The sequence below is a fragment of the Mustela lutreola genome, chromosome 8 (genome assembly GCF_030435805.1).
Source record: "Mustela lutreola isolate mMusLut2 chromosome 8, mMusLut2.pri, whole genome shotgun sequence".
Lineage (NCBI taxonomy): Eukaryota > Metazoa > Chordata > Mammalia > Carnivora > Mustelidae > Mustela > Mustela lutreola.
The window spans coordinates 44,379,289-44,391,856 of NC_081297.1; the positions used below are offsets into that span (position 1 = coordinate 44,379,289).

Here is a 12,568-nt window from a genome sequence, read left to right on the forward strand (position 1 = left end):
GGTCACATGTGTGTGCACTTGAGCTCTTCTCTCATAAAATAAATATTTTTTAAAAAATTGTATGGTCTCTTACCTTAGTTGAGCCCTCAGAAGCAAAGAACAACACTTCTCAGGAAACATTTGCTCCTTCCCCTATTTCCCACAGTATTATGTGGGAATATATAATATTACGCCCATTTTGGGCTTTCACAATTTGCTTTAAGCCCTTAAGGAAGCTCTCCTAACTTTCTCTTTGTTTCCCAAAGTCACCAACTGCTTTAACTTCTTGCCTTCTCATTCACTTACTTAACAGCACTGTACTTGTACTTGCTTCCTTCCCCCCTGCTTCAGAGGAAGGGGTGTCTCTGTTTCCATCATGTGCTAGTTTCTTCATCTCTTTAGGGACTTCCATTTTTCTCTTATTATCTTCAACCACCTGTTCTCCATTAGTTATTCCTTCTCAGTACTGAGACCCACTTGTCTGTACTAGTTTCTGAAGACTTTCTTCCATTCTCTTTCAGGAACTTCCATCTTCCTGGTGCCCAACCTTTCCTCCACAGTCAAGAACCTTGAGTCTATGCTTTGCTTCTTTTCTTACCTCCCATTCACTTCTCAACTTCCAGAATTTAAGCACAACCCAGGAAAGACAGTAAAGGACTTTATAAACTGAAAAATACATTATATTATTAAATTTTATTTTGTTATGTAATCTCTAATCATGGAGCTCAAACTCACACCCCTAAGATCAAGAGTTGCATGATCTTCCAACTGAACCAGCCAGGCACCCTACATGATGTTATTTTAGGAGTGATTACAAGATATTCTTGGAAGGATATTCATGGTTTTAACTGCTGAAAAGAACAATTTACAATGCATCAAAGTTAATTGATAATCTTGTACCTTGCCTTACAGCAATCCTTTATCTGTAAAGTACAAAAGAATAGATGATTAAGAATCCATTAAAGGTCATATAAGTCATATTCAAATAAATAATAAATAATTCAAATAAATAAATATTTTGGGCAAAACAAACTGTGGGTACTTTGAGGGAACACAGACATAGACTAAAGAAGTGTGTACAAATAATCTGATGGAGAGTAGTTGTTGATACTTGAATTAAGGAAGGACAATAGAGTGTGATAATTTATAAGTAGTTTCTTCTTAAAGCAGGTCTCTTTCGGCTCTTTCATTATTTATGTTAATTCAAATGATAGGATAAACCAGCAGTCCCCAAAGTCTGGTCAAAAGATCTTGTTTGTCCCCAGATCCATGTTGGTCCCTGAGATACTTTCTGAAGGTCTTCAAGTCAAAATTTTCATATTAATACTAAGATGTTAATTGGGTTTTTTGTTGTTGTTGTTGTTTTACCAGTGACATTAGCACTGATAGTGCAAAAGCAGTGATGGGTAAGAGTTGGTTCTTTAGTGACACCAAACTGTACTTGCAACCATTGTCTTCATTATACACAGTAATGGTTTAAAAAAAAAAAGCCAGTTTCATTTAAGATTGCCCATGATGAGGCAGTAAAAGTGATTAGTTTTAATAAACCATGGCTCTGGAACATGTCTTTTTAATAGTCTGTGTGCTGAAATAGGAAGTACAAATAAAGGAGTTCCATTGCAGAGAGAAGCAGGAGGTTTTCCTCAAGGAAAAGGACTTACAAGCTAAACTAGCTGCTTTTTTCATGGATTGCCAGAGAGTCTAACAGATAAATGATGTCTATTTTGATCTTGATATGTGACATTTTTTTGAAAATGAACAATGTGAGCCCATTTATTCAAGGGAAACAACTGATGGAATTCGTTGACAATGAAAATTTGAGCTTTAAATGAAAATTATTTTTTGGAAAACTTGTTTCTCTTACTCTGAGTTTGACAGCCTCCCAGTTTTCTGAGATCATCAGTGGTGATATTGTCATGATTTTAAAATATTATATAATTATGTGCATCAACATTGGGAAGACCTGTATAACTCAGTTATAATATTGAACTAATATTTTCAAAACCATCAATGCGCGATATTACTAAGTCAGGATTGATTTAAAAACCTATTCAAGGGTCACCTGGGTGGCTCAGTCAGTTAAGCGGCTGCCTTTGGCTCAGGTCATGATTCCAGCATCCTGAGTCCCATAACGGGGTCCTTACTACGCAGGGAGTGTGCTTCTCCCTCTGCCTCTGCCTGCCACTCTGTCTACCTGTGCTCTCTCTGTCTCTCTGACAAATAAATAAATAAAATCTTTAAAAATAAATAAATAAATAAATAAATAAACCCATTCAAGGGCAATGTTGATTGCCATTTTAATGTAACAGAGTTCAAAAGTTCATGGATAAAGTTTTAGATTCTACATTGCTAGTCTTTAAGAAATTACAATTATCTGAAAAAGCCAAATTTTGGAAAAATACTATTTCCTTTCCTATTACATATCTATGTGATGCTGTGTTTTTTCATGTCTTTCAACCCAAACAACATATCATAGAAAATTGAGTGCAGAAACATGTATAAGAATCCAGCTTGATCCCACAAAGCCAAATATTAAAAAAAATTTTTTTTAAATGTAAACCAAAGCCACTATCATTAAATGTCTTTTGGAAAATATTGTTATTATATATAAAAATATATTTATATCAACATATGTGATGATTTGGGGATGAAATTAGTGTTTAATCATTGAACTTTGAGTAAAGCAGATTTTTCTTCATAATGTAGGGGGACCTCATCTCATCAGCTGGAATAGAACAAAAATCCAGGGGGCGCTTGCGTGGCTCAGTTGGTTGAGCGACTGCCTTCAGCTCAGGTCATGATCCTGGACTTCCAAGATCTAGTCCCACATCGGGCTCCCAGCTCCCTGGGGAGTCCGCTTCTCCCTCTGACCTCCTCCTCTCTCATGCTCTCTCTCACTCATTCTCTCTCAAATAAATAAATAAAATCTTAAAAAAAGAAAGAAAGAAAGAAAGAAAGAAAAGAACAAAAACCCAACCTTCCCAAGCAAGACAGAATTCTCCTTCAGAGTGCCTTCAGAATTCATCTGTATAATCATCAGCTTCTCTGGGACTCCAGCCTGCTAGCCCACACTGCAGATTTTGGACTTGCTAGCCTCCATAAATGGGTGAGCTAATTCCTCATACTAACTTTCTCTTCATATACACACATTCTGTTGGTCCTATTTCTTTGGAGAAAGTTGACCAATACGACATGTAATGAGTTTATTATTTTTATTTTTAAATGAGTAAATATTTTAAACACTTCTTAGTTTTAATTTCTAATATAGTAAATATCCATGTATACCAAGACATTTTGGGGGTTCTCAATAATTCTTAATAAAAGTGGTCCTGAAACTTGGGGTGCCTGGGTGGCTCAGTTGGTTGAGTGACTGCCTTTGGCTCGAGTCATGATCCTGGAGTCCAGGGATCGAGTCCCACATCAGGTTCCCAGCTCCATGGGGAGTCTGTTTCTCCCTCTGACCTCCCCTCTCATGTTCTCTCACTCTGTCTCTCTCTCCCTCAAATAAATAAATAAAATCTTAAAAAAAAAAAAAAGTGGTCCTGAGACCAAAATTTGGACCAAAAAGTTTGAGAACCACTGGTAAAAACTGTATTTGAAACAAAATAGCTTTTCCTTTAAAATTCAATAATTTTGACTGTTGGATCTCTGAAATTAGCCTTCCCTCTATTAGTCCGAATTTATGAACTTTTGTAATGTGTGTGTGTTTTTTTTTTAATTCAGAGATCACAGCCTAGCTAAATGATTATTAGAGTTGGGTGTTCGTTTTATCCACTTCTAATGCTAAGGACAGCAAATTTTAGATAACACCTAATACTTTAATATTATTTAATTTCTTTCTCAAATGTTTTTAGGAACTGCTTAGGTAATGCAAATAGCACTTTTAAACTCCAGAGAAACCGAACTGTTCTGCCCAGAGACCTAACTAAATACTACGAACAGTCAATTTAACAGCCTCTACGCAGAAAGCCCTCATAGGAGCTGATTAAACACAAGTCTGAGATCTTTACGATATTGATGCTTAAAGAGATGGGCATGAGGGGATGAGAGTCGCTTCACTTTCCTTTCCTGAGGGGAGCATCAGAATCTCCTGTGGGAGAAACTGGAGGAGTTTTTTTTCCCCATCCCGGTGGAGATATTCACTGCCCTTCTCTTATAGACACATTGCTTAAGGGACTGTTATAGATTACTTGGGCATATCAAAGTAAAGACATGATTGAGGATAATTTTTCTGTGATTTTATATTCTAGAGAGACAATTTAAAATAAAGTACTTGGTAAGTATAACTCAAAAGACTAAAAGGAAATAAAGAGAAACAAAGCTTTTAGGAGTTGTGCTTATTCTGAGGGTCAGTCATGGCTTTGTTGTTCTATTAGTAATATGAAAGCAAAACCATTATACTTTAATTACATATTTAATGATTATTTCAGTGTTACTTTACTTAGAGTTTCATTATTTCTCTTTTTTGGTTAATAATCTGGATTTTCGGGTTTAAATAGTACAAAATCTGACTTTGATGTGAATCATTATGATTGTATGCAATTAATTACAATGTGATATTATTGTTCTTCCCATGAAAACACTTAGCCTGTTTCACCGCCCTATTGAATCTGGGCTAGCCTTATGATTTGCTTTGACCAACAGAATATGACAGAAGTGATCTTGTATACTTTGGAGCCTAGGGCTTAGGCCCAGCCTTCTACTCTCATACTCTTAGAATGTTTCACCATCCTATGAAAAAGCACAGACTATTCTACCAAGCATGAGCAGTCATGCGGAGAATGGACCCAGCCAACAGCCAGCACCAGCTGCCAGAGATGTGATGAGGCCAATTTGGATCCTCCAACTTCAGTTAAGCTGTCAGATGTCTGTAGCTGCATGAGTGATCCCAGGGGAACCATGCAAACAACAGATTTCCAACCCACAAAATTGCAGTAATAGTTTTCATTTTAAGCCACTAAGTTTTTTTAGCCACTAAGTTTTGATGTGGTTTGTTACATAACAAAGACTAACTGAAACAAGTGTTTGTGTGGGGGGCCTGGGTGGCTTAGTGGATTAAGTGTCTGTCTCTGGCTCAGGTCATGATCCCAGGATCCTGGGATCGAGCCCCACATCGTGCTCCCTGTTTAGTGGGGGAGTCTACTTTTCCCTCTCCACTCCCCCTGCTTGTGTTCTCTCTGTCGAATGAATTAATAAAATCTTTTTTAAAAAGTGTGTATGGGGTGGGGCGCCTGGGTGGCTCAGTGGGTTAAGCCGCTGCCTTCGGCTCGGGTCATGATCTCGGGGTCCTGAGATCGAGTCCGCATCGGGCTCTCTGCTCAGCAGGGAGCCTGCTTCCCTCTCTCTCTCTCTCTCTGCCTGCCTCTCCATCTACTTGTGATTTCTCTCTGTCAAAAAAAAAAAAAAAAAAAAACTTTAAAAAAGAAAAGTGTGTATGGGGTTTAGACTGGTGGGTGTGAGTAACTGGGTGTGAATTTTTATGGATGCTAAAATCAAGTTAAGGGATATTACATATGCCACACCCTGGTAGAGTCTCAAAATTTGTTATATGTAAACGTAGGATAAGTCAGTGAAACACAAGGTAAATTTATTGGGTGAATCCATCTGCTCATTCAACAGATATTTATTTAGCAAACATTTATTGCATGCCTTTATACACCAACCACTATTTTAGGAATGGGGCTACAATGGTCCATAAAACAGACTCTGCACCTGCCTTTGTATAGCTTAAAGTCTGAGGAAAAAAGGCATTTAAGCAATTTCAAAAAAGTCTGATGAGGAAGTACAGGTTGCTGCTGAGTAAATAACTTTCGAGAGTTAGGGAAGGTTTTCCACAGAAGCAGTGATATTTGACCTGATAGATGAAAGAGGAGTAGGTCAAGGGCACATAGTGTCTCAGGTAAATGTCTGCCTTCTGCTCGAGTTATGATCTCAGGGTCTTGAGATCAAGCCCCACGCTAGGCACCCAACTTAGTACGGAGTCCGCTTGTCCCTCTCCCCCTGCCCCTCACCCCGCCCATGCTCTCTCTCTCTCAAATAAATAAATAAAATCTTTAAAGAAAGAGAGAGAGAAAGAGAAGTAGGTCAGAAAGGAGATATATGAAACTGTGGGGTGGGATCAGGAGAGTAAAACATGTTTCAGACAGAGGAAACATATCTGTGAAGGCTCAGAGATGAGAGAAAGCATGGTGCATTAAAGCCATCACAAAACTCTTGGTGTGGTATATGGAGAAGCATAGCAAGTGAAATTTGGGAGTAAGATGGATTTTAGACAAAGCAATCTGACTACAGAATAGAATGGGATTGGAGATGGGGGTAAGAACTGAGCTATCATAGTTCAGGTGGGAGAGAACTTAAATTAGGATAGAGATAATGAGAATAGGGAGGCATGGGTGAATTCAAGATTTTTAGGTGACGCAGTCTCTAGACTTGACATCTGATTATGCATAGTAAGGGAGCACTAGAGGATTTCTGGCTCAGGCAGCTGAGTAGGTGGATGAAGTCATTCATGGAAATTGGAAACCCTGAAAAAACTGTAGGTACTTGAATTAACCAAGTGAGCTTATCTAGTATCTAGCGAGATGTATTGGTTTGTAACACGAAAGAAAAATCTTGGCTGGAAATACAGTTTTGGGAATCATTAACTATAGTTGGCAATTTAGGTCCTGGGGTAGCTGAGATTGCCCAGGGAGTATGAGGAAAAGCCCTGGAAAGGAAGTCTTCCTTCCAGTAAATAATACTGGAACTACCACTTCATGGTTTCTTCTTTAATTCTTTCTACGTTATTTGCCCACAATTTGGAGTAAGTGGAGATGTACACTGGCATAGAAATTTTTGACAAGCAGGATCAGAAGGTTGCAATAGCTTTTACAGCATACTGACAAAGGTTTACGGAGCGTGTGGTAGCAGAGTGAAGTGCTTGCTGTTGAGATGACTTGGGATCAATTGCTGGAAAAACAAGGTCAAGAGCGGTTGCTTCCATGTGCACGAAAAGCAATTCCTAGATGATGGCTAAAATCGGCTGGCAGGATTTGGGGGGTTAGATTCGACCTGAACCTGTTGTCATGGAGATGAGGCGGCTATAAATTGGCCGAGTGAGAGTATTCAGAAGGGAGACTAACAATCAAAAGACTAAAGAAAGAGATTCCGAAAAAGTGAGTTACGTGGAAAGAGACAAGAAGGTTAAAACACGCCGCGGTACCCGGGCAGTGAGATAGTACCGCCTAGGGCTGGCTGAGTTTGTTTTCGTGTCATTTGTACACAAAGGGGAACCGAGCCCTCCTCACCGGAAGAAGAACCTCTGCCCTCTGGGACATTACACATTCCTCCGCGCCGGAAGAGTGCGTTCCCCCTGAGCTCCGGCTGTTTTCCTCTCAGCGCTCTCTTCCCTAAAGGAACGCTCGTGGAACCTCCGGGGTCTGCCGCTTGAAGCCGTCGGACAGCGCAGAACTTTCGCAGACAAGGAGATTAGGAACCACACCCGGCTGTCGGCAAAGGGAGGAAGAAGGAAGGCCCTACGACGAGGCGTCGCGTTGCTGCGGAGGGATTCTGTTTCTGTGGTGGCGGAGGGATTTGACAGTACGTTAACTTCCGGAAAAGTCCTGACCCAGAGAGGAAAAACCCCGAAGGAAACAATAACAAACGAGAAGAGGAAGCGATTGTGGGGTTCCTGTGTTGAGCAGTTCTTGTCCGAGAAGATGAGCTTTGGCCGCTGTCAGGAGACGTGAGAGGGTTCGGAGGGCTTCAGCCAGTCTTTCTCCACCTGTTCCCCGCCTCCTCCCCACCGGGGGGGCCCTCCGGGTATTGCCATGGCTGGCGTGGGGCCGGGGGGCTACGCGGCGGAGTTTGTGCCACCTCCCGAGTGCCCAGTCTTTGAGCCCAGCTGGGAGGAATTCACGGACCCGCTCAGCTTTATCGGCCGCATCCGGCCTCTGGCGGAAAAAACCGGCATCTGCAAAATCCGACCGCCCAAGGTACCGGAGTCCGAGGAGAGAGGGCAGGGAGAGTGCTTTAGCTTTACTTTTCGGGTCCTTCTGCCCTTTCATATTTACTCTCTTGTTTCTCAACAACTAGAAGCTAAGTTTCTCGATGTTCTTGCCTTGGTTTCTTTTGCAGGCTTTATGTGGTAGGTACGTCTGAACGCGAGAGTGGTGTCCCAGGGGCCTTTCCGCCTAGAACTTGGGAGCTGGTACTTCTCTTCTTGATTGTAGGCAGGGCTAACAAAAGACTTCAGGCCTTTCGTTGGCCGAGATGGTGTTTGAAGTGTTAGGGCATGACACGTCCTACCCTCCTGTACTGTGCTCATTATGGTGCTATAATAAAAACTGCCCTTGCATTTACTTTTTTATATTTATCCAACTTCTGTTAGTGCTTAATTTATTAAATATTTGCAGGCCTCGTCTCGAGGGTAAGGTTTCTTAAACGGTAATCTGAGATCTAATTGTCCCCTAAGATGGTATTTCCAAACAAGAACCCTAGATTCTGTTGCCGCAATGAAAGAGGCTTCCCAGGGGAAAAGGAAAAGCATTTATTTTAGAATTTGGTGGCTTAAGAGGAATTAGTCAACAATAGAGGTGGAAGAAAACGTTGAATCTTTTGACATAAGGAACCAAGATTCAAAGATTTATGAATTGCAATTATTGCAAATTACTGTTCGCCTGTAGGTTTTTATAATCTTATGTCTTTAAAGCAAGGAAAGCCAAGACTACGCCTTTGGGGGAATTAGTGCCCCAAGAGGTTGTGTGATTTGCTCAAGGTCAAAGGGTTTTTTTCTTTACCGGTTAAACCAGCATTTTCCAAATGCTATTCTTGGTCCACTTGCACAAGGCTCAACCAGATGCTTGTTAAAATGCAGATCTCTAGGCCCCTTTTCAGACTAGAATAAATTTCTGGATGTGGAAGTTCTAGAATGTGCTTTTCCAGCACGTATTCTCAGATGATGCTTAATGCACATTAAAGTTTGTGAACTATTGCCTTCGGTGCTTCTTAAAGGAACTCCTTGCTTTGTGTTTTGTCTACTAATCTGAATAAAAGGTGAAATACTGTTTTCCGTGTTGCATTTTAAAAAGTGTCTCTCACCACAGATAACCACAAGTGGTGGGCACCCTAGAGAATAAAAAGAGTTTAAGATAGGAGGGAGGAGCAGGAGCTAATTTAGCACCTACAGAGTATTTCACTTAATATTCTTTGAAACCTTAGTGGGTAAATAACATCTCATTTTACAGATGAGACAGGTTTGAATAAGTTACATAACTTATCAAATGTATGATCTTGGGTGAGTGGCAAAGTAGATTTTGAACCTAGATCAGTCTGTTTGATTCTAAAACTCAGACACGCTGCTAAACCTGTTTGTGCTTAATGAATTCGGTTAAGATTTATAAACTGTTAATAACAGGCAAAAGATTAAAAACTGATTGCTATGATAATTGATGGTATATGCATTGCCATCTTCCTAAAGCTTCATTTAACTGTTTAGCTATCAAAATTACTTAATACTGGCAAAACTTGAAGACTGAAGTTTTTCCTAAACCATGTTTTTATCTCCTGTCTTGCCTTTATGAATTAGAAATTGTACTAGCGTACCTTCAGGTAAAAAAAGTGTGTGTGTGTGTGTGTGTGTGTTTATGCCTTTTATTACTGAAAGATTGAAATAATATAGCTTTTCTTTGTATGTTATGTTATTATTAAAAATAAATCTTGTTTATAAGCGCTATTTAATTTCAATATTGGTGAGGTTCTTTAGTTTCCAAAAATAAGAAAAAATTTTTTGACTACTTCCCACATTTTTAGGTAGATTTACTCTTATTTAGGCCAAATCAAAATACGTTTTCTAGAACCCTACTTGAACTGTGCTATCTCATTTCATTTATACCATGGCTCCAATCTGGAAATTGCCCTTGTTCTGTGGATTTGCTTACTTTTTTTTTTTTTTTTTAATACTTGGATGCTGAGAAACCAGGCTTTGAACAAAACATTTATGTAACATAGACTATGAAGTGCTGTGTCACATTACACATGAACAAAAAAAGATTATATATGTATTATATAAGTACTTCAAAAATTATATAAGTACTTGAAAAAATTACTTTTTAATCCTCAGTTTTACCCTTTATAGTTTATTTCAGATTCTGTTTTGTTTTTAATTTGGTAAATTTAGATGTTTATTAGACACCGTTGTGATACATGAGTTCACTGCATTCCACTTGAGTAATTGGGGAAAACAGACTGGTGCAATTTGAGGAGGATTTATAGATAAAATAATTTTAATAATGGAATATGAGAGATGAGTGATTGAGATAAGTAATACTGAAAATATCTCATCTGAAAAATACTACTCTTTCTGTTTCTACAATGAAAAATACTTAAAAGTCGACTTCTTTTCATTATGATTTATGGCTATTCATCCCCTTAAACTAAGGGAGTGAATAATGCATTCTTTGCTTATACATCAGTATGTTTAAAAAAAATATATATGTATATATTTCTATTTAGGATTGGCAACCTCCATTTGCATGTGAAGTAAAAAGTTTTCGTTTCACTCCCAGAGTCCAGCGCCTGAATGAACTTGAGGTGAGTGTTAGATCAGGATTTCTTCCTCCTGATTCATTCTTTTTTTTTTTTTTTTTAGATTTTATTTTTTTATTTATTTGACAGAAAGAGAGAGAAGATCACAAGTAGGCAGAGAGGCAGGCAGAGAGAGAGAGGGGAAAGCAGGCTCCCTACTGAGAGAGAGCCCAATGCGGGACTTGATCCCAGGACCCTGAGATCATGACCCGAGCTGAAGGCAGAGGCTTAACCCACTGAGCCACTCAGGCACCCTCCTCCTGATTCATTCTTAATATTGGGCTCTAGCAGAGAACTTGGAGCAACTCATGTACCAGGCTTAGAATTAATGTTAGTTGGGATTGAATGGAAGGAGGTTTCTTCTTTTCCCTTTCCATTTTTTTTTCTCCTCTCCCTTCTTCCCTCCCTCCTTTCCTTCCTTCCTTATTAAATAGGATCCACTTCTGGGATGGAGCCCTACATGGGGCTTGAACCCACAACCTTGAGATCAAGACCTGGGCTGAGATCAAATTGTAAAAAATAGTTGTTAACAGTTTTTTTTCACTTAACTGGGACTATGGAAAACACTCTCTAGCTATGTGTTTCATAGTGGTAATATCTATTGCTTACCTGCAGAGACCTGGAATTCTTTTTTTCTTTTAAATTTTGAGATCCTGAAATTCTTTTTTTTTTTTTTTTTAAAGATTATTTATTTATTTATTTGACAGAGAGAGAGAGAGATCACAAGTAGGCAGAGAGGCAGGCAGAGAGAGAGAGAGAGAGAGAAGCAGGCTTCCTGTGGAGCAGAGAGCCCGATGCGGGACTCTATCCCAGGACGCTGAGATCATGACCTGAGCTGAAGGCAGTGGCTTAACCCACTGAGCCACCCAGCCGCCCTGAGATCCTGAAATTCTAAGTTCTACTTCCTTTAGCACTTATTATTCTACTAAAATTTTATGTTAATGTCGGAAGATTCTCTCTTGGGGTCTTGGAAGAATATGTTTTAATATTTTATGAAAGGTTTTCAAAGGTTATTTTTAGCTTTAACAGAACTTTTCCAAGACTGTTAATCTGATTTATTAACATGTCTCTTTAAGTATTACTGGTCTCTTTTAAATTTTCTAGATTGAAGTCTATTTAAATATTGCTGTTATACCTCTGCTGGGTTGTTGAAAGATATTTCAGTGTAGTAGAAAAGTGTTTCAGAGTACAAAAGAGAAATCTTAGCTAGCTGAGGCTTAATATGTCATGGTGAAGTTTTTTTTTCCTCTTGATGTTTCTGAGACATTTATTTTCTGGGATTTTAATCCTTTTTTTCCCTTAGTCTCTTGTAATTAGATACATGAAGGATTTTAATATCAGTAGGGTGGAGAATTGGTGTATCTGAGGTAGGCATATTTTCTATGGATGAGATGATAGAATGTTTAGAAACAGAATAATCCAATTTACTACATTTTCTGGTTAGCTAAAAGTTAAGCCAACTATTACCAAAAAATTGCTTTGGTTTATAAAATACAAGAACATTTCTGATATCTTAGAGTGATTTTTGGCCTTAGTGAATAAAGTTTCTTAGAAGTATTTTGTTTCTTGGTTGGACTAAGCAATAATGAGGTCTTTGGATTTCTTTAAAAAAAAAAAATGAGTACCTTTGTTAAGTAAAGCTGATTTATTTTCAATCATAATTTAATTCCTATTTCTGGTTTATGTTTTCTAAAAATCTTAGGCAATGACCAGAGTGAGACTGGACTTCTTGGATCAATTAGCAAAATTTTGGGAACTCCAAGGATCTACTTTGAAGATTCCAGTGGTGGAGAGAAAAATCCTGGATCTGTATGCTTTGAGCAAGGTGAAGCTTGTACTTAGTTTAGAAATTGGAGCAGGGGGGAAAAAAAAAAAAAAGAAATTGGAGCAGAGGCTAATGAATCTATGAAATTAGGAATTTCTAATAAACTTGATGGAAAACATTCCTTCCTGGGCAGGATTTGTGTGTTTGACTATGAAATGTAAATGAAAAATTTTGAAATTATCTTTAAAATTATTTTATAAT

General features: G+C 38.6%; 1 protein-coding gene across 2 annotated transcripts in view; it reads left to right on the forward strand.

Annotated features, from left to right (window-relative positions):
- Positions 1-7,301: 7,301 nt before the first annotated feature.
- Positions 7,302-12,568, forward strand: part of KDM5A (lysine demethylase 5A) — a 92,191-nt gene continuing 86,924 nt past the window's right edge. Inside the window, exons 1-3 of one of the 2 annotated variants that reach the window (XM_059184463.1) lie at positions 7,302-7,952; positions 10,471-10,548; positions 12,245-12,367. In XM_059184463.1, the coding sequence (XP_059040446.1) occupies positions 7,788-7,952; positions 10,471-10,548; positions 12,245-12,367 (366 nt within the window). In that variant the 5' untranslated portion in view covers positions 7,302-7,787. The remainder of the gene's footprint in view (positions 7,953-10,470; positions 10,549-12,244; positions 12,368-12,568) is intronic. The other variant, XM_059184464.1, reaches the window with a different exon arrangement.